General features: G+C 53.0%; 2 protein-coding genes across 13 annotated transcripts in view; one reads left to right on the top strand and one right to left on the bottom strand.

The window, feature by feature from the left end:
• The window catches only part of IFT140 (intraflagellar transport 140), a 284,193-nt gene that overhangs the window by 206,818 nt on the left and 52,814 nt on the right, over nucleotides 1-24,561 (bottom strand). The gene's annotated exons all lie outside the window — the stretch shown is intronic.
• Nucleotides 1-24,561, top strand: part of MAPK8IP3 (mitogen-activated protein kinase 8 interacting protein 3) — a 51,951-nt gene that overhangs the window by 14,750 nt on the left and 12,640 nt on the right. For 2 of the 12 annotated variants that reach the window (XM_070413301.1, XM_070413297.1), the window contains exons 2-10: nucleotides 448-568; nucleotides 3,158-3,228; nucleotides 3,493-3,584; nucleotides 7,506-7,529; nucleotides 10,155-10,299; nucleotides 13,834-14,080; nucleotides 14,823-14,913; nucleotides 15,152-15,270; nucleotides 23,796-23,807. In XM_070413301.1, the coding sequence (XP_070269402.1) occupies nucleotides 448-568; nucleotides 3,158-3,228; nucleotides 3,493-3,584; nucleotides 7,506-7,529; nucleotides 10,155-10,299; nucleotides 13,834-14,080; nucleotides 14,823-14,913; nucleotides 15,152-15,270; nucleotides 23,796-23,807 (922 nt within the window). The remainder of the gene's footprint in view (nucleotides 1-447; nucleotides 569-3,157; nucleotides 3,229-3,492; nucleotides 3,585-7,505; nucleotides 7,530-10,154; nucleotides 10,300-13,833; nucleotides 14,081-14,822; nucleotides 14,914-15,151; nucleotides 15,271-23,795; nucleotides 23,808-24,561) is intronic. The other 10 variants (XM_070413308.1, XM_070413299.1, XM_070413304.1 and 7 more) reach the window with 8 other exon arrangements.

Here is a 24,561-nt window from a genome sequence, read left to right as displayed (position 1 = left end):
TCCTCCTTTTCTCTGACTGTCTGGAGAGCCAAAGCAGCCCTGCCTACTATTCTCTCTCCTGTTGCTCCTTCTATCCTAAGCCCTTCCTTGTTTCGCTGTCCCCAGCTTTAATAAATGTACTCTCAAAAAAAAACAAGAGTTCCAAAATTAAACCAAGAGTGGGGCCTTCTAAATTCAGGGCCCTGTGTGACTTCCTGGATAGTTGGTTACAGCGTTATTCACTCCTCCTGCCCCTGATGTCACACATGGTCTGGGTCAAGGTTGCCTGAAGAGGGTGGCAGGTAATGTGACATGAGGGAAGCAGGTTCTATATCGGGGAGCCCGGCATTCTAGCCCTGAGCCTGGTCTTTCATTTTGGTCCTTGAAGCCTGCAGCCCTTCTGTGAGGGGCTGCTGTCATCTGACCATCCCACATTTATGATGCCTGCTCTTTCCCTTCCACCTGTAGAAATTCATCGAGTTCGAAGATGCCTTGGAACAAGAGAAGAAAGAGCTACAAATCCAGGTGGAACACTATGAGTTTCAGACCCGTCAGCTGGAACTGAAGGCCAAAAACTATGCAGATCAGAGTAAGTAGCAGCCTGAGCTTGAAATTGCATTGTTTCCAGACCTACTCTAGCTGAGCAGGATGTTGAGAGCCTTTGATTAAAGAGAGAGAGAGAGAGAGAGAGAGAGAGAGAGAGAGAGAGAGAACCCATTGGTAGCCTTATTTTATTTTCACTGTAATCCCCTCAACCATTATACTGCTATGTATTTCTGTAATCAGACTCTAATTCTTTGTGGAAATAACATAAATAATTAAGGCCCCTTTGATGACATAGCACTTTTGCATATACTGCAGTCTGACCCTAAATTAACACCCTGTGATCCTACCTGCCCCGTGGATCCTCGATTCTGTGTGTGCTGTGTGCTGCAGTCTGTAGGCACTTTAATCTCTTCCAAGGATAACTGTGTTACTCCACTTTGTGCAAATACCCCACTGCTCCTCCAAGTGTGGTCCCCTGGCCTGCAGTGCCAGCATCACCCGGAATATTAGGAGTGCAGACTCTGAGGCCCCACCTGTCAGGTGAGGAATGGCCTCGACACTACAGCCTTGCCTGCACACCACTGAGGAAAGATTGCTGCTTTGTGACCTGAAAGTTGGGCCTGATGATGCAGCCCCTGTCATGACAGTTGCTGGGCCGGGTGTGCAGCTGACCGAGGTGCCTGTAGGAACACCCTGCTCCTTGCAGGGAGAGGCAGAGAAAGGGTTTGTGACTATTCCTTTAGTTTTCGGAAGTCTTTGTTTAAACTGTACTGTGAAAGTTAAAATGATTGGTGTGATTTCAGTTTCCTGTAGTTAGAGGCTTTGATTATTGAGACCTACTTTGCTGCTTTACCTAGTTCCCTTGGGTGGCAGGAGCTTTCATTTCTCTGAAAATTTCAGATAAAATCAGGAAGAAAAATGGTTGGGTGTGTTGGGTCTATCCCTATCCCAAACCAAGACTTGAAGGCCAGTACGTCATGGTGTGTTGGTGAGTTCTGGACAACCAGCAGGCTGTGGCTACATATATGTGCAAGCATGCTTATATTTGCAAACTGGAAGCCAACCAGAAGGCCCAGTTTAGGTATGCATAGGTAAGCCTTTCTACAGTTACACAGACTCCTTAACAGTCCCTTTACTTAGAATATTTTTCATATGTGAAACATTTTCAGCTCTTATTAGAAGGAAAACATGTAAACTCCAAATTACTGGCGGAAGTTGTTCATTTGGTCAGCACCACAAGTGAAGGCCAGAGGAGAGAGGACACGCCTCCGGGCTCCTTCAGCCGGGCAGTGGCCTACACACCTGCCCCAGCAGAGTTTAGCCGAGGTCCTGGGGCTCTGATCCCTAAGTCCTTTTCAGGGGCTTGTGCACCGACAGGCAGCCCCCCTCCCCCAAGGCTGGAGCGGAGCCAGGGGTCTTCCTCTGGCAGGGATTCTGTGTGTGCTGTGTGCTGCAGTCTGTAGGTTCTTAGAGCTCTTCCAGGGATAACTAAGCTGTTACTCCGCTTTGTGCAAATACCCCAGTGCTCCTCCAAGTGTGGTCCCCTGGCCAGCAGTGCCAGCATCACCTGGAATTTTAGAAGTGTAGACTCTGAGGCCCCACCTGTCAGGTGGAGAATGACCTTGACCCTGTAGCCTCCAAGGACACTGCTAGGAAAGCCACACCAGGAATCATGGAACAAGAGCATAGGATGGAATGAGATGTTGAATAGTGTGTTGGATCAGTTTACAGCAAGCAGCAGGAAGTGGGGCAGGTAGAGAAGCTCACACACGGAGGACTGGGCGGGTGCCGGAAGGACCGCCACATGAGTCCTGGCCCATGACTGTCCCGTGTCCTGTCCCTGGCTCTGCACACTAGCTGTCGCCGGTTGGTGGGAATGCCAGGACAGAGTTGAAGTTTGAACAAAGGACCACAGACAGAAGGTGTTCGAGTCCAGTGGCTCACTTGCTCTGTTGCTGAGATGCAGGGGTGCAGTCCCCGCTGCCACTGTAGCTCCCAGTGAGGCCTTGGAGCAGTCAGGCGGCAGAGCATGTAGCCAGAGGGGACCATCCTGCATGTCACGTCACGGGGGCTGCCAATTTAGGGGTGACACAGCTGGCAGCCTGAAGGTGATATAATCATGACTTGGTTTTTCTAGCCCTCGGTACATGCGTGCAAGGGACACTTGTGTGTCTGTCATGTGTCTCAGGTGTTCTTTTGCTCTTTGACACATCTTAGAGGTTACTCACTTAGGAATTCTGCCTCTTTCCACAAGCCACTTGCTCACTTTTGGTCTACACTTGACACATCCTGCGAGGTTTGCCTGCACCTTCAGAAGCTGCGATGTAATTTAAGCTTAGGTAGTAACATGCTCTGTGAGTGTTACCGTCCTGCATCTTTCTGTAGCAGAACTGAATAGCCTCACATAACACAGCACATACAATACACACACGTCCCAGACGAGTCAGAAGCTGTGTGCTGCCATCCCCAGCAGAGTCCCTCCTGCTCACGCTCCTGAGCTTCAGGTGGCAGCGGCCTGCACCCGGCATGGGTGGGTCCTGGAACCCTATACCCACCGCCCAGTAAGTCCAGAGCAGCACGGAGTTGTGAGAATTGGGTTGTGCGGTTGACAAACAACAGTTGTGTTTTCCAGTTTGCCGGTTGGAGGAGCGAGAGTCAGAAATGAAGAAGGAGTACAACGCTTTGCACCAACGACACACAGAGGTAGGTGTCCAGCCATGACCAGCGTCAGCCTCCAGCCCACGCAGGCCAGGCACTGTGGCGACCGCTCACCTTGGCTTGCCTCCTGGTCTTTCTTTTCCTGGTGTTCTACTGTCAAGCCTGAAAGCTCAGGCTGGTCAGACTCCATTTTCCTGAGTTCTGTCATTATCTCCATCAGAGCACAGCAAGTGAGAACAGCTTAGAGAGCAGAGTCAGAGAGGCCTTGGTCAGCAGGCATCACTCACGCACCTGTGTCCTTCTCCACAGATGATACAGACCTACGTGGAGCACATCGAGAGGTCCAAGATGCAGCAAGTTGGGGGGAACAGCCAGACCGAGAGCAGCCTGCCCGGGCGGAGGTAGGCAGGGCTGGAGCCTGCAGAGCCCGGTGGCCCCATATCCCATCCTGTGGACTCAGGAAGAGGGTTGTCTGGTCGGAGTGTGTGGTTAAGCTAAGAATGCGTGCTGAGATTCTCCCAGGCGCCAGAGCAGGGTGAGGGATGTGGGGGGACTCTGCTGGCTCATGTGGAGTCATGAAGGCCCGGGGGAAATGTTGTGCAGTCGATCCTAATACTTGCAGATTCTGTGTTTGTGGATTCGCCTACTCACTAAAACTTACTTGTAGGCTCAGTATCAACACTTGCAGTCACTTGCAGACATGCACAGAGCAGTGAAAAGCTTGAATCACCCAACACGCACAGTGCCTGCTCCAGTCAAACAGGGTGTCACTTCCTGCTTGTCTCAGCCTCATGCAGAGATGCCAGAGGATGGAGACATCGGGTGCAGTGTTGTGCAAGGCACGTGGGGTCTGGACCTTGAATGGGACTTGAAGCCCAGCTCTGGACCTGTTCATGGGACAGCTTTAGGTCACCAAACACGTCTGCACCTCATTTTCTCTTTTTAAAAATAAAGCAAATAGAGTCTACTAGGATGAGTTAGGAATTACGATTCTAATCTACTAGAGGCCTGATGCACGAAATTCGTGCAAGGGGCTCAGCCCCCGCTGCCGCAGCAGCTGCCTCTACCTTGGCCCCCACCACTCCAGCTTCAACCAGAAGGACGTCCGGTCTAATTAGCATATTACGCTTTTATTATTATAGATGTGAGCTGTGTATCTGTATATGCACCTACTTCTCTGGGCGTAACGGTTCAGTGTTCATTAATTCAGTGTTCGTGGTGACTTTATAAAACAGATCCACTGAGGATCATGAGAATCGACTGTATGTGGGTGGGGAAGGGGTCGGGGGGACACTTCAGTGACTGCCAGGCGGAGCCATACTCCTGCTGCTGGGCAGAGCAGCGCCAATGCCAGCAGACTCAAGAGGCCCTGGCTTGTCTGAGCTTAGGAGCTCAGTGCTGGTTCCTTAGGGGAGTGGGGAGAGACCTGCAGAGGCCTGGCTCCTTCTCTGTCTTCTGTTCCCTGTGGTCAGAGAAAACCAGACCACAGCCCCCCAGGGAGCAGATTGTCAGAGATCTCCAGGGTGTTGCCAGTTGAGGGAGTTGGCCCATGAGAGACCAGAGTTGTTGACCTGAGAGGAGGAGGTTGGTACCATTGTTCCAAGTCTCCAACAGGCAGGAGGATGGGCCGAGGTGGGAATCCCAGGCCCCACAAATTGTGCTCAGCCATTGGTCCATTTCCAGCCGTGGCCCCTTGTTCCTGCAGGCAAAAGCCTGCAGCCCTAGTCAGGTCACATATAGGTCACAGATTGCTGCACGCCTTGTCTCGATCTGATCCGCCAGAGGGGATCGCTGGCTACGGCCTTGTTGGCTACGGAAGTTTTTTTGTCCTGCCTCCACCAAGGATTACGTCTGTAAACAAGTAGACTCAGGTGCTTCCTCTGTGGGCGTCCTCGGTTACTCTCTAGGTCATTGTGGGCACAGCTATTGTGTTTGTACTGGAGTCTTCAGATGTGAAAACAGAAGTATGTAGTGTGTGTGTGAGCCTAGTGGGGCCTGGGAAGGGTGGCCGTCGAGGGGTGCCCAGCATGGTGCGAGACAGTTGTGCAGGGCAGTCTGAGCTGGGGCATCTCCAGGGCACACTGGGCACCTGGCCAGTCCCGAGCTGCAGCATTCTGGAGCCTTGAGGCCATTTCCCCACCAGCTTTCTGCAAGGCAGGAGCCACGGAGGTGTGACCTCTGAACTCAGGACTTAGAGGCCATGAGCATCTACGGTCCTCAGTCACAGTGGGCAGCACTCTGGGCCCCAGGGTCACTACAGAAATAGATATTCTTGGAACCTTGGGATGGTGTAGGCTCAGCCTAAAGCAGAAGCTGCCCATGCTCCACAGCTGGGCCCTGAGGTCCCAGCCATCATCGGGGCCAGATCTGACCTCTCGTGCCTCCTCTGCATGGAAGAGGTGCCGTGGTTGCAGGGTGGCTGTGCTTTCTGTGGAAGTCTCCATGTGGTGGAGGCAGGACCTTGTCTGGGACCTGCTATCAGTGTGTCGTGTGGCCCATGCCCTGAGCAGAGTCTGATGAGTGTGGCTCTGACCCTCCAGTTTCCTTGCTTCTCAGAGTTATGGGAAGTCAGCAGCCCCCTCCCTAGAGAAGCCCCAGCCCCGTGGCGGGCACTGTCCTTTTGGACATGCATGGGTGGCTCACAGCGTCCCCTCTGAAGGCCCTCAGCAGCTCTTGAAGGCTGTGTTGGAACTCCTCCCCGCCCCCCCAGGCAATTAGAACAGCTGGTCATAGAAACCCCTCAACCTGTTTCATACGGCGGGTCTTTGGGTCTCTTCTGTCCATGCGGCCAGTTCAGATCCTGCTGCCGGGCCATGGCTGCTTGTAACTCTGGGCGAGCAGGGCCTTTGGAGCCCAGAGTAGAGAGCAACGCCTGTGGGGTTAGTTCACGGCAGGGGCTTTCTCCACGCCTCGCTGGGCCTACGGGCGCCCCTTCATTTGTAAAACAGACCCACTGGCTGTCCTGGAGAGGTTGAGGCTCTGGCCCAGATTGCTGCACGCCTTGTCTCGATCTGATCCGCCATGCACTGGGAGGGCGCCAGAGGGGATCGCTGGGGCCCAGGTGTGCCCATTGATGGCTATCACCTCCAGCCCTCGGCGCTCTCTGTTAATAGACTTTCTTGAGCCAGAGTTGCCACCATGGCAGAGAGATGCCTGACACAGCAAGCAGGGGCCTGGGGCTGCCAGCCGCAGTCCTGCTGAGGTCCCTTCGCTGCGGAGAAGGGCGTGCTCCTGTGTGTGTGTGGGGGTGCCTGAACAGCACTTGTTTGGGAAGCCTGGCGCAGGAAGTAGAGGGGTGGGGCCGTGCATTGGGGCGCCCCCGTTGCCCTGCCAGCCAGGTGGAGGCATTTAGCTACATCACCAGCCTGCAGTTGGTTGTCCCGGGGTTGCTGCAACAGTTGTAGGGGCTCCCGCCTTCCCTGCAGCCACTTCTCCGTGGCCCAGACACTTGCTGGGAGCCAGATGTTCTGAGGGACATCATGTGTGTCTGACTTTGCCCCTGGACCTGTTTCCAGGTGAACAGACCTGGATGGCAGCCACCGCCTCGTGTTCTTAGAAAGAGCACCGGTGGCCATAGAGGAAGCCTGAGCCTCTGTCCCAGTGCTGGCTGCTGGCCCTTGTAGGGCTCAGGGTCAGACACCCTTTGTGACTGTGCTGCTGCATTGATGGGTTAAGGGAAGGCCCTGCCTGTCGCCCTGGACCCCTTTTCTCTGGGGTATAGCCTCTCCTGCTACAACTCGGGATCTTTTAGGGACACACGTATATGTCCACCCAGGTTCTTCATTCAGACTCTCCAGCTCCCACCATGAGGGCTCATCCTTAGTGCTGGGGAGCCTCTGGTCGCCCCTGTCCCCAGGCAGGCGTTTTCCTTCATTCCTGGCTTGGTTTCCTGGATTGTGTGTCTTTAGAACAAAACCCAGTGTGTGCTTGAAACACCTGGTTCGGTCCACGGACGTGGGCATGTGTGGCTACGTGCTCCGTCCCTGCATGCTGAGTACACATGTGTGCTGAGCCATCTGGAGAGGACACGTGCCCACCACCCTGTGCTGACTACATGTGTGACCTGCTGCACAGGCCTCGTTTGGGGCCTTTATCCACGCTGAGGGTCATGTGTCTGTGTGTCATGTGTCTGTTGCATGTAGATATGTGTGTGTTTCGGCATCTGTCTCTGGAGCGTAGAGTGGGTGCCTGTGTCATCGCACACATACTCTATGTGAGTAGATGTGCGACCGGAGCTCCCTGATGTTCTAACGCTGTCTTCTTGTCTTGCTCTCTGTGCTGTCACTGCTGTCTGCTGGCCTGTGTCTGTCGCTGTCCCACAGTCCTCGTCAGTCGTGGAGGAAAAGGTAAAGCCTGTGCAGTGTTCACGCTGTCGTGCCAGGCGCTTGGGGCCTTTGGGGTCGGGAGAGTTTGTAATTAAGATGCTGGTGGTTCTTAGTTATAAGGACAGGAGGTTCGTGGGTCCCCTCGACACTTGCTGCAGCACTTTACAGACCACAGCCTCCTGACGGGGGGGGGGGGGGGGGGGGCGTTTATAGGACCACCACACTGAGGAGGCAGCTGGTTGGCCCACGGTCCTCGAGACAGCTCCAGAGTAGATACTGGCACCGGGACTCCACTCAGCAAACATCCACCCATCCACAGACAGGGCTGTGCATCTCCGTGGTAGGTAGTGGGTGGGGTGGAGACCCTGGGCTCGTGTCAGAGCCCTGGGCCCAGAGCCAGGGGCGTGACTATGACCCCACAGATAGCGTGACCCCCTTGGGCTAAAGCCTCTGAAGTGGACAAGCATAGGCATCCCGAGGGCGCTGCAGGGATGTAATGAGAGGACACACTAGCCAAGCTTCAGATAGGGCTCTGGCCTCAGTCAGCAATGCCGCAAGTGCTAACCTGGCTCAGAGCCATTTGCGATTCTGTGGGGAACAGCAAGGAGATGATCAGACAGAATTCCTGGTGAAGATTTCTGTCGGGGGAGAGTGGCTGTTGTCTCTGGATATAGTGTGTGTCTGCACACAGAGCTGTGGAAGCAGGTGATGGACAAGTGTCCCCCGTCCTTTAAAGCAAGATGCTCACACTCTGTCCTGCCGTCACCCTGTAGCATCTGGTGACAGCCAGGTCGAACTTGTCTGGGGCCAAAGGACCCGTTGTGTACATTTCACCCAAGGTCAGTGCCAGCAGGAGAGGGGCCCCAAGAAGGAAAAGTGGGCAAAGGACAGGCTGGGAGCCCCTGAGGGAGCAGATGGGAGTTGCAGCCCATCCTCACCTGGCCCCGCCCCTCCAGGGCTGTGCTGAGCATGTGGCCAAGGCTGCCTTCCCAGGTGCCTCAGGCCTGCGGGCTGTGTCAGAGCCAGAGTGAGGGCTGAGCTGTGGGCCTCTGAGATCTTGATGGATCTGCAGACTCAAACCTTCCCAACTTAACGTCGTCCTTAGGATCTGAGTTTTTCAGATTTTAAGTGACATGTCTGAGAAAGCCTCCTCCGTCACAGGTGATGAGGGCTGTGTGCAGTACCTCCTGAGAGGCCTGGGCCCTGAGCATGCCCCTCTGCATGACTCCCACAGGCATCGATGGCCCAGCCCCTTGGGAGCACACTGCTCCTCTGGTTCTGTCCCTGCCCCTGTGGTACTGCCAGGTCCCAGCAGGTCCAGGGAGCCTGCTCTGCAGGAAGCAGCATCTTCCTGAGCAGGACAGGAGCCAGGCACGGAGGGGACAAAGCAGAACGCGCCTCACCAGCTCTGTGTTTCTCCCTGCATGCGGGCCCAGCCAGAGAGACCCCTGCCCAGAGTTGGACTTCATGAGGCCGTCTCCCCGGCCATAGTCAGTTCTGGTCAACGGGGCTGCTCTGCTCCCCTCTTCACTTGCATCCGCCAGGCACCACGAGGAAGCCGTCTCTCTCCAGAACAGTCCATCCTCTGGACCCAGCTCCTTGGACCCCTTAGGAAGCCCCCCACCACCCCTCCAGCCTCTGTCTCTGGGGATTGAGCTCTGAGCATGAGAGGCTGTGGTTTGAGGGACTGCAATTCTTGGCCTAAACAGCTCTGAGCAGCGTGGGCTCTGTGGATGACAGTCCCTGGGTGCAGTGTGTCTGTACTGGGGCAGAGTGGGAGCTGGCCTTGTCTCCACTACCTGGTGCCTGACTTGGAGCTCCCATGGAAGAGGGTTTCTGCCCTCACTGGTTCTAAGGCCCACGTAGCGTCTTCTCACAGACAAGCCCACGTCTGTGAGAAGGTGGCTTTGAGCTTCACTCTACAAGTCCAGGCTACCAGACATCCCCTTTCCTAGTGTAGCTTTGAAAACCCCTCTCTGGTGCCAGTGCCCCATGACAGCGGGGACAAGGCACCGAGCCAGAGAAAGGTGCCCAGGGGACTGTGAGGGGTGACAGCAGAAGGCAGGCTCTCTTACTCTGTACTTTGTTCAAGCACTTTTTCCAGTGAGTTCTCATGAAAGGACAAAGGAGTGGGGGAGGGGCCAAATAACAGGGAACGGGCTGCAAGAGTTGATTTTTTTCTAACTGGCGCCATGATGTGAGCCTGGGCTCCACATAAGGAGACCGTCATTGTAACAGTTGCCACTCCCAGGAACCGTCAGTGCTGGCCATGATGCTGAAGGGCCCTTCGCTGGTACTGCTGTGGGGTGTCTTAGTATACATAGCAGATGTCTAAAATCAAAAGAACTAAACATGGTAAGTCACAGTGGATAGGAAAGTATTCTGTGGGATCACAATGAAGCAGAGATTCCCCTGAATGTGCAAATACCTGGATTAAAGAGTGGCTGTGGATAGGAGGGGCAGGAGGTGTGATGGGCTTCCCAGAAGACCACGCCTTGCCCACCGAGGGCCTCTCCCTGAGCCAGGCAAGGGGTGTCATGTAGAACCACTCTGTGCAGAATAGGCATCTGCATGTGCAGAGTGGTCAGTTCTCATTTCATGAGCCACCATCTGACCATCCACTTCCTGTCCTCCCTCACATTTCAGCAGGAAGGAGCGCCCCACCTCTCTGAATGTCTTCCCCCTGACCGACGGCATGGTACGTGCACAGATGGGGGGCAAGCTCGTGCCTTCGGGGGACCACTGGCACCTGAGTGACCTCGGCCAGCTGCAGTTCAGCTCCACCTACCAGGTTTTGTAGCCGTGCTGTGGAGTGAAGGTCTTCTCCCTGTCGCCCCATGTCCATTCAGGCGTCCAGTCTTTGCATACAACCCTTTGCAGCTTTTCCTGGGTTAGTGGGACCCCTCCCTCAGGTGTGACAACAGTGAAGAAACTGGACCAGCTCAGAAGGGCATGGTCTTGTATTGGCACCTACTAGTCCAGGCCAACCCCCTCTGCAGTTACGGTGGCTCATCTGTTAGGGCTGAGCTGGGCGACCGTCCCCCAGACACACCCCAAGTACCCGTCTGTGGCCAGCCCTGATGCCAGCCCAGAGTGCACTGAGCCCTGGTATCTGAGGTTTGCACAGCAACCAGGAGAGTCACAGGCAGGTGGCAGCTTCTCTTCTCTGGGCTGTGCTCACCCCCTGCACATGCCAATGGCTCCCGGCTCTCTGAGTTTGAGAAGCCGACATCCTGGGTGTGCACAGCTAACCAGGGGATGCACCCCAGAATGGGGGGCCTTGAGAAAACCGAGGCAGGAACTTCCCATGGCCCATCACTCGTTCAGGGCCCCTGGTCACTTGCAGCCCGTTTTAGTCTGAGCTCAGCCTGTCTGGCGGAGGCAGGCTGTGGCAGGACAGGACATTGACCCCCTTGCCAGGTAAGGATGCCACCCTCGGGTGGAGGGGTGACCCTGGGGCCGGTGAACTTCCTGCAGAGGCTATCGGGAGACTCCTGCAGGAGGCAGCGGGCTTCGGCATCTGGGCAGGGTTGGGTGTGGACATGGGGCCCAGATGCCCTGGAAGTTTCCTTCCTGCTGTAGCTCCTGCTGACTGTGCTCGCCTCTGGGTGCCTGGCTTGCCTGCAGGAGGCAGCTTCAACCTGTGACTCCACTGGCTTCTACTTTTGCTCCAGGGAGTGAGCTTGTCTCTGTAACATTTGACCCAAGCGCTCACCTGCCAGTTGTGGGCTATCCTACCAGTGGGTGGGGGCTGTGGGGTCCCCGCTATCCCCACCATTCAGGCCAGACTTGGTCATGTAAGCCAACTGCTTCCACTCTCAGACAAAAACTGAGCTTGCTGCTGGGGCTTCCCTGGGAGCTCAGAAACCACGGGCCTCAGAAACCTCTGGGGCCCTCACACTCCAGCCTCCCGGGCCTGTTTCTCCTGCCGCGTCTGAGCCCGCTTTTTTCTCATGACACCTGTTCTCTCTCCTCCTATGCTGTCTGACACAGTCTTTCTCTTAATAAATCACAGTGTTTTATGTTTTAGTTCTTAGGTGTGTTTTATTTTATTTTTAATTTTTTTCAAACAATTATTTAAGTTCTTTTAATTTCATGTTCTAGGTTTTAAGGTTTTTCTAATTTCTTCATTTTGTTGTTGTTGTTGTTTTGTTTATTTGTTTTTATGTACTGTATTTTCAGTGTTTTAACCAAACAATTGTGGCTACTCATGGTGAGGAAAGACCGCTAAGAGTGTGGGTCTTTGCATTTGGAGGTCACTGCTACACGTTGATGTTTAGGAGGTTGAGAGGTTTGCCTTTAGGTAAGTGGTGGCCAGGGGGAGTGTCCCGTGGGTAAGTGGTGGACCATAGGGTAACGGAGAGCTAAGGGCGCTTGGGGGAGTCCTGGTTTGTCGCAGAATTTCCCACCGTGATTACCATGGTCAAGGAGACCCACAGAAAAACCACAGACACAAGTTTGAGAGTCGCAGGTAGGCTGGGAAACATGGCCGATGCGGAAGGTGGCTGGAAGGTGTGGTTCTGTGAGAGGGGCCTCCTGCACCTGACCTCCCTGGTCTTCCTGGAATTCCTGCACCTGGTCTCCTGCACCCTCTCGCGAGTGCTAGCACAGGACCTGGTGGCAGCAGAGTGCCCCTCCCCATAGGACGCCAGTGCCCCTGACGTGTAGAGGACAGAGCACCCGGGGAGCCATCACAGGAGCTTTCAGTGTGTGTCAGTGCTGTGAATGGAAAGGAGTTTTCCTTCTCAGTTGGACCCTAAACTGTAGAACCTGAATCCTTTTTGAAATGTATTAAAAGAGGTGCATCTAAGGAGGGTGGGACAAGCCCTCAAGTAGGGCTTCTCACCTCTGCATCTCGACTAGCAGGGCTGTGGGGCTGTCCTGAGCTCTGTGGGATGTGGAGGGGCACCCCCGGACTCCACCCACTCCATGCAAGAGCACTTAACCCCCTCAAGTGTCTCCAGATGTCACAGGCGTCCCCTGGGACATGGCCTTCCAGGTCAGAAAACCCTGCCTAGAGGAGGATGTGGAACTGTGATTCCTGGTAGAGAAGTCTCGGGGGCCTGTTAGATGAAGCTGGAAATTGCTGTCCCAGGGAGAGGCAGTGCCCTGCCTGGGCCTGGCTGGAATAGAGAGATCTCAGAAGTCTCCAACCAGCTCTGGCTCCTGATCGCAGGCAGTGTAGGTGGGTCCCAGCATTCATCCAGCTTTCTGGAGCGGGCGGGACACCCCCTCATCAGCCCCTCCCCGGTTAAGAAGTTCCCTTGGAAGTGTGCCCTCTGGAGAAACCGTGTGCCCTGGCACCATAGGGCGGGCGATGTGCCCCGTGAGCCGCCTCTCAGCCGCACCCCCACCCCAGGAGCTTCAGTCCTCCTGAGACCATGCCCTTCTCGGCACCATGAAAGGGGACGGGCCGAGGGGAACTGCTGCCCACAGGCTGCAGAGAGGCTCTGGGCACCTGCTCGGGTGACTCGGTTATCGATAGACGAGGGGGGGGGCTATTTTTATTGTGATTGTCCAATGGTTCCATGAGGGAAGGCTGCAGGAGAAGAAGTGTGTGTTCCACATCCTATACTGATTCAAGTGGAATGTGTTCTCTCCAAGAAAACCTTAAGGTTAACAGTCGATTGCAGATTTTAATTACCTGGTCTTTTTCACTCCTGGGACATTTGGGGGGTGTCCCGTTCTGTGGAAATGGAATTTCAGTTTGTACTTGCGTAGATGTCTGGAGTAGACTGTGGTCCCTTTGAGCTGTGGAGGTTGAGCATTACATATCCCCTGCTGTGTCTGTTTGGGAGGCCATGACAGGCAGAATTGGGGAGGTGCGCACCCCTTCACAGCTCCTGGCTAGCCAGGGTGGGAAGCAGGATACAGGAGTGGGTGGGACAGCCAGCCAGTGCCAAGCAGCAGAGTGAGAATTGGGTCAGAAGGCCTCCTCCCTGGCCCCGTTAGAGCCCTCCGCCCACCCTGGGCGGGAACTTGTTTCTGACCACCCACTGGCTGCAAAGGGTTGCCTGCCATATCTGTGTAGCTCCATGTCCATCACATGCGGCATCATCGGGGAGTGTGCAACCTGAAAGCCCCCATTTAAACGGTTTACATAAGGTGGTGGCTGCCTCCTGAAAGCCAGAGGCAGTGGCTAGGTGAGCCACGTGACTAGGTCACGAGGAATCGGCCCGACGGGAGAGCAGGGGTCCACCTGTCCCATTTCGGATGCTGTTTCATTATGGTCAAGTGGCAAAGAAGCCGAGCAAGGGGCCTCATCCAGAGCCCCGGGGTGGGGGGGTGCACAACGAGCTCCCCCTCTTCCTGTGTTTGGCCCTAGTGTCCCCAGGACGAGATGTCCGAGTCAGGCCAGTCCTCAGTGGCTGCCACGCCCAGCACCACAGGCACCAAGTCCAACACGCCCACGTCCTCCGTGCCCTCGGCCGCCGTCACCCCCCTCAGCGAGAGCCTGCAGCCCCTGGGGGATTACGGCACCGGCACCAAGAGCAGCAAGCGGGCTCGGGAGAAGCGCAACAGCCGCCACATGGAGGTCCAGGTCACGCAGGAGATGCGGAACGTCAGCATAGGTACCGCGCCTACCAGGCACTCCCTGGGCGGTGCAGCCACCATCCACTTGCCACCTGCTCTCCTGCCCTCCCTACCCTCATCCGTCCAGGAAGATTTCTCTCCTTCCTACATATTGTCGTTTTGGAAGATGTATTAGTCCACTCGGATCGCCATAATAAACACCACAAACTGGGCACGCTAACCATAGGCATTTATTTCTCTCAGTTCCGGAGGCCAGAAGTCAGAGATCAGGGTGTGGGCAGGGCCGATTTCTCCTGAGGCCATCTCCTCCCTGTGTGTGTACATGGTCCTCCCTCTGTGTGTCTTCATCCTAATCCCCTCTTTTTAGAAGAACATAGTCAGATGGGAGCAGGGCTCACCCTAACAGCCTCATCTTACCTTGATCAACTCTTTAAACACAGTCACTTTCTGAGGTCCTGGGGGCTAGGGCTTCAATGTGTGAATTTGGGGGTTACAACTCAACTCAGCTTCTAACAACAGACCACCACCATCCAGCAGATGCGTCTAGGGAAAAGGGGGAGAAAAATTGGGATGGTGTCCTGTTCAGAGGAGATCATGAGAAGGAGGCACAGTTCTGGGGGACAGCCCCACCCGCCACCAGCCTGGGAAAAACCCTTTCCTGAGGGGTCTCCCTGGCGGTAGTCTAGCAGGGGGTCTCTAGACCTGGGGCCAGAGGACGACCGTGAGTAATGCAGGGAACTTCAGGCACCCTCCTGACCCCTGTCCCCCTCTGTCCCCCAGGCATGGGCAGCAGTGACGAGTGGTCTGATGTTCCAGACATTATCGACTCCACCCCAGAGCTGGAGCCCCGCCTTGATCGCACTGGCAACAGGTACTCACTGGGCCCAGGGCCGGGTCCTCGTCAGCTCAGCATTCACCTCAGGAGTCGCTGCCCTTGCTGAAGGGCCCCCACAGCCGCTCACAGTGGGAGGATGTCGGGCTGACCCGCTGCCCCTACCATGCCTGCACCTGCACCAGCAGTGTTGGCTTTGAGTGCCTGTGTAGGGTGTCACCTTGGCCCATGGATGTTGCCCACTCACTCTGCCATTCCCCACTGCGTGTCCTCACAGCCCGACCCAGGGGATTGTCAACAAGGCTTTTGGCATCAACACTGACTCCCTGTACCACGAGCTGTCGACCGCGGGGTCCGAGGTCATCGGGGACGTGGACGAAGGGGCCGACCTGCTAGGTAAACACAAGCTGTCTCGTGACCCTGGGGTCCTGGGCTGTTGTTGGTTTCATTTGTGATGAAAGCCAAGTCTCTGTTAGCTGTGAGCTAGAACTTCTTCCTACAATTTTATTCACATATAATTCACACACCATAAAACTCAGCCCCTTACAGAATACTCAGAGTTGTGCCTCTACCTAGTTTTAGAACAGTTCTCACCCAGGAAGACACCCATGCTAATTAGCACCAGGCTGGAGCACCGCCCCTGCCCACAGGCAGTCCGCTCCCCAGGAGTGTGTGAAGGGCAGGCTGTTGCCAGCTCCTCCATCCAAAAGGAAAATGCCAGGCGGGTCAGTGTGCCTCTGTACCCTCAGCACCTTGGTGTCCACCAGAGCTCCCTGCGCCCAGATCTGATGTGGGTGCAGAGCTGGCCGCTCGATACAGACTGGCTCCTGGTCCTCCCTCCGTCCCAGGGTGGCCATCAGGCATGTAGAGCACCTGGGTTTTGCCAGGCAGCTGCTGGTACCCAAGGACTGCCCACATGCTTCGAAGCCAGTCAGGCGGGAAGTCAGTGTCGCCTCGGGAGTCTCAGTGGGGTTCAAACCTCCTGCCCCTGACCATGTGTTTGTGTGCTCCCCACCCCAACCCCTGAAGACCCCATCCCCAACCGTCTGTCCAGAGCCCGAGTCTTGAGAAGCAGCCTAGTCCCCCAAGCCAGGCTGTGGGAAGAGCTCCAGGACCTCAGGGACTGCAGCTGAGCGCTTCCTCCCCACTGAACCCCCTGGCAGGGTGGGCTTCGGGGCGGAGTGTGGCTGTGTTTCCAGGGAGCAGTGGTTCTGTGGGTCCTCTCCCCACACCCAGCTCCCCTGAAGTGGCTCACAGGGAGAGGGCTGCTCTGTCCCCACTGCTCGGGGGAGCAGCATCTGCAACCGGGGCAGCCGCCTCAACGGTGCACATGGCACGTCGGGGCGGAAACTGCTCTCCTCCCCCAGAGTCTTCGAGGGCTGCCTTCCGCGTCGTGATCTGTAGTTCGCTCTCTGCTCACACTGAAGGGCTTTTACTGATGAACACTGACTCCCCGGATCGGGTCTGGGCTCCCATGCTGGGCACTTCGTGTGGTCAGCACGGTCCCCAGGGACGCAGCGGCCTTCCGGCTGCACCGGTTGGCAGGCCTGGGCCTGCGTGGAAGAGTCCCGCTGGTATTTTCAGTCTAGCAGGTTGTCACTTTCTTCGTCTTGGGGTAGCCTCTTGGTTGTTTTCATACGTTGATTGTCTTGGGGTAGGGAACACCTGTGAGCATAATTAATTGGGCTGTCAGCCAGCATCTCCTGTGTCTGAAATGGAAGTTTTTTCAGCTAATTTTTAAATTGTGGTAAAATACACCTGAAATTTATCATCTTGTGCATTTTTGAGTCTATATTAATTATGTTCTTACTCAGTGGTGAAAGACTGAAATCTTTTCGTCTAAGATTAGGAACAATATGTCCACTTTCGTCAATATGTACTTCTAATGGAATTTTTATCATAAGCATTGTAAAGACATATATTTATAAATATACAAAAGCTATTAATATTCAGAAAAATCTAATTAGGGGCAATCACTAGTAGTATTTTGATGTCCTTCCACTCTGCTTTACATAGTTCAGATAATGACATACATATTCTGTTTTTAGGCATTTTTTAACTTTGGAAAAATGATGCATGCATATTATAATAGTCAGATAATATCAGAAATTACTGAGAAGAGAGTGAAAACCAAAGGACAACCCCCCCCCACCCCATGCCGTGATGAGTGTTTTCATGTCTTGGTGACACTCTTCCAGGCACCGTAGATCACACGGGGCATGCGTGGTCTGCTCATGTCTCCTTTTCTTTGTGGATGACATTGCCATTTCCCTGAGCTTCTAATGCTCTACACCAGCGGTTCTCAACCTGTGGGTTGCGACCCCTTTGGTGGTCGAACGACCCTTTCACAGGGGTCGCCTAAGACCATCCTGCATATCAGATATTTACAATTCATAACAGTAGCAACATTACAGTTATGAAGTAGCAACGAAAATAATTTTATGGTTGGGGGTCACAACATGAGGAACTGTATTTAAAGGGCCAGAAGGTTGAGAACCACTGGTCTACACGTTTTCACTCTTTCCTGGTGTGACTGTAAGTTACCCAGGCAGTTCTCTCTGGGTTCTGAGTTTTGCTGTCTGAACACTGCTGTCCTGGACGCCTGTGGGTGCGCATCATTGCCCACATCTCTGAGTTTTTTTTTAACTCATATTTTTAGACGTGGGAACCCCAAGGTGGAGGGTGTGACTCTTGAGGACTGGCTACACGTTGCTTTCCCAGAGGCTGCCTCCCTTGCTTTGTACTCACACCCGTAGGGGCAGGGCTGGCTGTCACTACAGGCAGGTGTACCGTGGGAAGGCCACATGTCAGTGTTAGAAGGCACAGGAGTCAAGGCTGTTCCCTAGTCACGCACACTGAGTCCCAGAGTAGCACCTTCTGCCCGGCCAACCTCTCAGGCTACAACCCTACAGGCCGGCGAGGGAGGCCCTGGAGAGCACGCCTGGGAGGCTGCCTCTCGGGCGAGAGGGCTCCTGTGTGCTGAGAACTGGCACAGCAGATCAGGATGCTCTCTTGAGCTTTTGGGAATTCGATAAATACATAAACGCCTCCTCCCCAGAAAAGCATGGAGGGGGTCAGAAGCCACCGCTGGCCAGGAAGCGGTGGGAAATAGAATGTAGGGAGGTGGAGCAGGGTCCCACCGCACCTGTACCTATCTCCAGTAGCACCCGCATTTTATGTGCACAGCCACCATTAGTCCATCATACCGCTCGTATCCTCACTTTATAGATGAAGAAATGGAGGTTAAGGAGGGTGAGATAAAAGGACAGAGCCAGGACTCGAACCCAGGTCCAACCCAGAATGAAAGCCCTGACTGCTCAACCACTATGCTTTTTTTAAAAGAGCTTTATTGAGATGGAGTTTCACTTTATACCATTCACCCACTTAGAGCGTATCCAATGGCTGTGAGCATGTCAGAGCTGGATAGTCATCAGCACATAACTTGAAAACATTTCGCCCTCCAAGGGGAAACCTGTTAGCAGTCACTCCCCGCCCCTCCCCAGCCTGCGGCATTCACTCTTCTACTTCCTGGCAATACTTTTGTCTCTTTTGGATGTTTCCTATCAGCTGGTCTTTCCTGTCTGGCTGGGTTCGTTTAGCATGGTGCTGTTGAGGTTCACCCAGGCTGGAGTAGATTTCAGAACTTCATTCCTTTTTATAGCTGCGTAGTGGTCAGTTGTCTGGATGGATCACACTTCCACTGATGGACGTTCGGGTCACTCCCACTTTTGCCTGTTGTCTCTAGTGCTCCTGCTACACTGCTGGCCCCTCACGTGATTCTGTAGGAGGCATTGCCCGTGACCCTGGGCGGCCTGCCTGTCCGTCCGTCTGCAGCCCCAGCAGCAGAGCTCTCCTCACCGGTGGGCCTCTTCACGTGACCGTCCCCTCCCTCCCTTCTCCGAGCCCTAGGGGCTGTCAGATGCTCGGAGCCCTATGTGGCCTCGTCCTGTGGTCGTCATTGACTCCCGATTTAGGCGGCATCGCTCCAAATGTCACTTTCGTACAAAATCTCCATAAACAGTGATGGGGGGAAAAATGATGAACTAGAAACTGCACATCAGTGAATTTTACCTGGAGGCCGCCTTAACTGAATCATTTAAAATGGGGTTTCCTGGCCGGTGTGGTTCTGTGGTTGAGCGTCGACCTATGAAACAGGAGGTCATGGTTCGATTCCAGATCAGGACATATGCCCAGGTTGTGGGCTCGATCCCCAGTGTGTGGGGCATTTTCCAGTGGCGCGTGTGCAGGGGGCCACCGATCAATGGTTCTCATCGTTGATGTTTCTATCTCTCTCCCTCTCCCTTCCTCTCTAAAATCAATAAAAAAATTTTTTTTAAAAAAAAATGGGGTCATTAATTCTCAGTCAGATGTAGTAGGTCCCAGGAACTGTAACGATGTCTGAGGAATCTCCTGGGTCAGTCCCAGCACAGGGAGTTCGGTATGATCTTTTCAGGAGAAGGTCTAATCAGTGCAGCTGGTGGGTCTTTGTTCTGAGGACTGGAAACCAGCACCCTTTTCTCATGGACAGAGTGTGAGATGCTGTGCACTCAGCCTTCCCCTGTGATGCTTTATTTTTGGCCAGATGGTGGTTCTCTTGGGCATCACCTAGTTCTGGTTGAAATGGGCCCCTGCTCTTGGGGGTGGTAGACCTTTTGGTGCCTTTCCAGAGCCTTGAGCACAATGAGCGTGTGAAAATCAGGCAGCCTTGAGTTGGAGAGGGTGGAGTGCTGTTGTGACGTTGGGTGGAGCACTGACTCAGGGCGGCCTGCTGTGTCTAACAGGGGGGCCCCATCACTTGAGTGTGGCTCAGCACAGTAAGTGTCAGTGACTGGAGTTTTGGTCCCCCCTCACTGTATTTCTGAGGATACCTGTTGCAGGAGTGAGCGCCTGACCCTAGGTTTCCTTTGTGGCTGCTAATCGGGGAAGAGACTGGGACAGTGGGTAGTTCTGTCAGTCTTGGTTTTGTGACTTTTTTTTTTAACTTCAGAGAGGAAGGGAGAGGGGAGAGAGATAGAAACATCAATGATGAGAGAGAATCAATGATCGGCTGCCTCCTGCACACTCCGCACTGGGGATTGAGCCCACAACCTGGGCATGTGCCCTGACCGAGAATTGAACCATGATCTCCTAGTTCATAGGTCAACACTCAACCACTGAGCCACACCGGCCTGGCTTGTGACAGTTTTCACAGTGGAAAGATCTTGTCATTTCAGAAACACATTAATGCTCTAAGCCAGCGGTTCTCAACCTGTGGGTTCTCAACCTGGGAGGGTCGAATGACCATCGGAAAACACATATATAATTACATATTGTTTTTGTGATTAATCACTATGCTTTAATTATGTTCAATTTGTAACAATGAAATTGGGGGTCACCACAACATGAGGAACTGTATTAAAGGGTCGCGGCATTAGGAAGGTTGAGAACCACTGATCTAAGCAATAAGATAGAGATGATTCTTAAGGCAGTTGGCATAGTTGATGACAGCATCCCCAAACTCTCAGTGCCTGGATTGGCTCTTTTATGCTTCTATCACCATTTGGACTGTGAATTCCTGTAGCAAAGAAGGAAGGGGTACACATATGTTATTATATTTCATTGAATCTACACCACCACCAATTATATACTATTATTTTAGAAATCTCCCAGAAAGAAAACAATTGCTGCAAATTAAACTATAACATGCCATTGATTATAAACCCATTTATAATTTCAGAAGTGTTAAGGTATGAAAATATGCAGCATAGAATTGACATAACTGGGGAGTAAGGGAATTAATACTCCATTTAGCAGGTGCCAGGTGCTCTATCAGGGATTTTCACAACAAGCCTACACTAAGGAGATTCTGTCTCCATTTCACAAATGAGGAAACAAAAACTCAGAGTCTAAATAACCCGCCCTGTATCACTTAGAGTCTGCCTTTTGTTCCCCTCTGCCTCACTAGGGTCCAGCAGTAGGTCCCCACTACTTTGTAATGAGACCTAGAAAATGTCTATAGCCCTGGCTGGTGTGGCTAGGTTGGACCGTCATCCCATGCACTGAATAGTTGCTGGTTTGATTTCTTGTCAGCGCACATACCTAGGTTGCAGGTTCAATCCCCAGTTGGGCATGTACAGGAGGCAGCCAGTTGATGTTTTTCTCTCACATCCATGTTTCTCTCTCTCTCTTCCCTTCTCTCTAAAATCAGGAAAACATATCCTTAGGTGAGGATTAAAAAAAGTAAAATGACTATAAATAACCATGAGAAATAGAAAAACCTTTGTAAAGAGAGTTAGAAAATATCATTGAAGAACATAAAAGAGGCCCCATGTAAATAGAGAATTATGACAAATTCTTGGATCTAAAGACTGAGCTCGGTAAAGCTGTCAGGTGGCATCATAGATCAACCCGTTGTTCGTACATGAATTCATTTGGTGCCAGTAAAAAGATCCACACGGTTGGTTCTTTCCTAGAACTTTCTGAGTGAATTCTGAAGGTCATCCAGAAGAGTACATGTGTGAGAATAGTCCAGACATTTTTGAGAAAGAAAAAGGTTGCAGGATGGCCATTCCAGGTATCAAAGCATTTTGTAAAGCTACAATGATGGAAACAGGCAGCTCTGGGCATCGATAAACCAGTGACTCTGAGTTCCTGGTCAAAGAGCTGAGGACAGACCTGGAGCCAGGTGGGAAATCATATGTAATAAATGCAGCATTTCAAGTCATTGGAAAGTAGGTGGGATAGAGATACTGGAGAAAAGTGAAGTCTGATCCCAACCTCACATCATAGACAAAAGTAACTGAAACACACCAGCCAGGCCTTATGCTTAGGTCTTTAATATACCTACATATATTAAAGATATTAACGATCTAAGCATATATTAAAGATCTAAGCATAAGGCCTGGCCGGTGCAGCTCAGTTACTTGGGCATCATCCCACTGCACTGAGAGATCACAGGTTCAATTCCTGGTCCAGGCACATGCCCTAGTTTCGGACTTGATCCCCAGTAGAGGGTGTGCAGGAGGCAGCTGATCAATGTTTCTCCCTCTCCCTTCCTCTCTCTCTAAAATCAGTAAAAACATTAAAAAAAAAAAAAAAGGTCTAAACACAATAATAATGGATAATAGAACTGGGAGAATATTGGAGAGCATTTCCATATTTGGGGTCTTTGCATAGCCATAGCTATAGAGGAAGATGTTGACAGGTGTGACCACATGAAAATTGAGAATATGTGTTTATGATCTCCATCACTAAAATACGTCAAGTACAATAGAAAATGGACAGAGGATAAAATAAGGTATTTACAGAAGATACCAATAAACATGAAAAGGTGCTCAATTTCAGGAATAATACAGAAATAAAAATTGAGAGAAAATAGAGATAACTCTTTTTCCTCAAAAGATTGACAAAGACAGCCCTAGCCAGTTTGGCTCAGTGGATAGATCATTGGCCTGCGGACTGAAGAGTCCCAGGTTCAATTCCCGATCAGGGCACATGCCTGGGTTGTGGGCTCGATCCCCAGTGGGGGACGTGCAGGAGGCAGCCAATCAATGATTCTCTCTCATCATTGATGTTTCTATCTCTCTCTACCTCTCCCTCTTTGAAATCAATAAAAATATGTTTAAAAAAAAAAGATTGACAAAGACAAAGCAGGCTCTCTTTTGCCCCCCTGGTGGAGCTGCGCCGGCAGTGTGGGCTGCTGGCTGGACACTTAGAGTGAGCAGGACCACAGGTTCTCAAGCAGCACCACCTGCCCACTCCTGAGGCTGTGCATTGTGGTATCCTGGCTGCTCATGCAAAACCATATGCCCAACATAGTCACGGCATGAGTGCTGTAGTGAATGATGGGACGTTCCTATGCAGGAACATGACAGCGTTCGAGGTGATCATGGGTCTTTGTGAGACAGTGTTAGGTGAAATAAAGCAAGTTGCCCAAGAAGATGCATAGTGTGGTTGTGATTTTGTTTTTTAAAAACTGATGTTTATAGAGAAAGAGGTCTGAGAGGAAGAATATCAAATGTTAACAGTGGCTGTCCTGGGAAGGAGAGGTGAGAGAGAGGGCACTTTTGAACTGGTGCACTTCTTTATTTGAATTCCTGCAACAATTTATGTATTTTGCCATTTAAGTCAAGTGACTTTTTATACCATTTCTTTTATCTGTGAAATGAACCCAGTGGAACAGTGTGGTCTCATCGTCAGTTGTGTAGCAGAGAGCAGTTTGGACCCCTGTGAGGACAGTGCATGCCTCGCCCCGCCTCTGCTCTGACTCAGCGTTTTCCTTCCTGCACAGTGGGCCTGTGTTCTGGTCAGCCCTTACCTGATATTGTGCCCTTCCTGCAAGATCTAGGCTGGCGGGGACCCTGCAAAGCCGGGTGCCTGTCTGCGGCTCACTCACTCCAGAGAGCTTGCTCACTCTGAGGGGCGCCTTTGTGGTTGGACACCCTTGGTACCCCACCCATTAGCAACCACACACATACATACATACCCAGCCACACTCATGCACACACGCACAACCACTCTCCCATGCGCACAATATCCCCAGGCAACCACATACACAGCCATGCACACGTATACTCTTATCTCTACAGGTCTGCAGAGGGCTGGCCCTTCTGATGGGTGGGTATCGGAACTAGAGGGGTGAGCAGGCTTTAGACTCCCACCCCCCCCCCCCTCCCCGGGGTTCTAGGTGCTCTGTGCCCCTTGGGGACTGAGAGATGTTCTGTTCTGGCCTCCCTTTTCCTTCAGGGTTTCTGTCCCCAATGGGATTTGTCACCACAGGCCTGGTGACATCTGCTTGCATTCTTTTATGCTTGTCAACATGGAAATGGCTGATCATTGTTGCTTTTTCTTTATTAAGAATTTATTTTGTTGGTTCCAGTCACCAATTGACCTTTGTCACTTACTTTCCCTGTCATTTTGTGCTTCGCTGGACATGGCCCCAGGGGAGTTCTCAGGTGTGTATCTCTCCTGTCTGTCTGTCTGTAGTCCCCTCTTCCCCACAGTGGAGTCCAGGTGGAGTGGGGTGGTGCCCCAGGGACACGCCCTGCTGCTGTCGCACTGCAGCCACCACTGCAGCCTGACTCCGTCCAGGCCACTAAGGCACACGTGCTTTTGCTCAGCAGCCTGCAGCCGCTTGGAAGCTTATTTTGGTTTGCTCCCTAGCCCACTGATGGTGACCTTGACCTCTGAGGGAGAAGCTGTGCCCTGACCTGTCTTTTTGAAAGTCACGAATCCCCCATGGTCATTTCTTAAAGGTTCTACAGAGCCCTTAGGAGCATAGGGCAGTGACCTGGGCAAGGCCTCGGGCCCAGGTCTGTGGTGTCTCTCTGTCGGGTGCATCCCAGGAGCCAGGGATCCAGTGAGGCCTCCGCCAAGCGCAGCTCTGGGTCCTCTCCCCAAGTGGCAGGTGGACTGAGATCCTGCTCCCTTGCTTTGCAGCAGGAGGTGTTAAGACCCCCACGTCCCAGGTGCAGCCTCTGCAGTGTGCAAAGGCGCGAGGGTCCCGGGCACAGGCTCCTTCCCTGCAGAGACTTCTTCCTCAAGTGGCTTATCCACCCCTCACCACCCAGGTTGTGGTGTAAGTGTCAGCGCATCGCCTTGACCTTCCACCTCCCCGGCAAGTGCTCTTGGCCTGGTGGTCTGTGCAACCGACAGATAAACTTTCCAGGAGTAGCTGGCTCCCTCCCATCCTGCTCCTGTGTCTCACTC

The sequence above is a fragment of the Myotis yumanensis genome, unplaced genomic scaffold (assembly GCF_028538775.1).
Source record: "Myotis yumanensis isolate MYYU_CA2020_CCGP unplaced genomic scaffold, mMyoYum1.0.hap1 SCAF_4, whole genome shotgun sequence".
Lineage (NCBI taxonomy): Eukaryota > Metazoa > Chordata > Mammalia > Chiroptera > Vespertilionidae > Myotis > Myotis yumanensis.
This window is presented reverse-complemented; position numbering and strand designations above follow the sequence as displayed.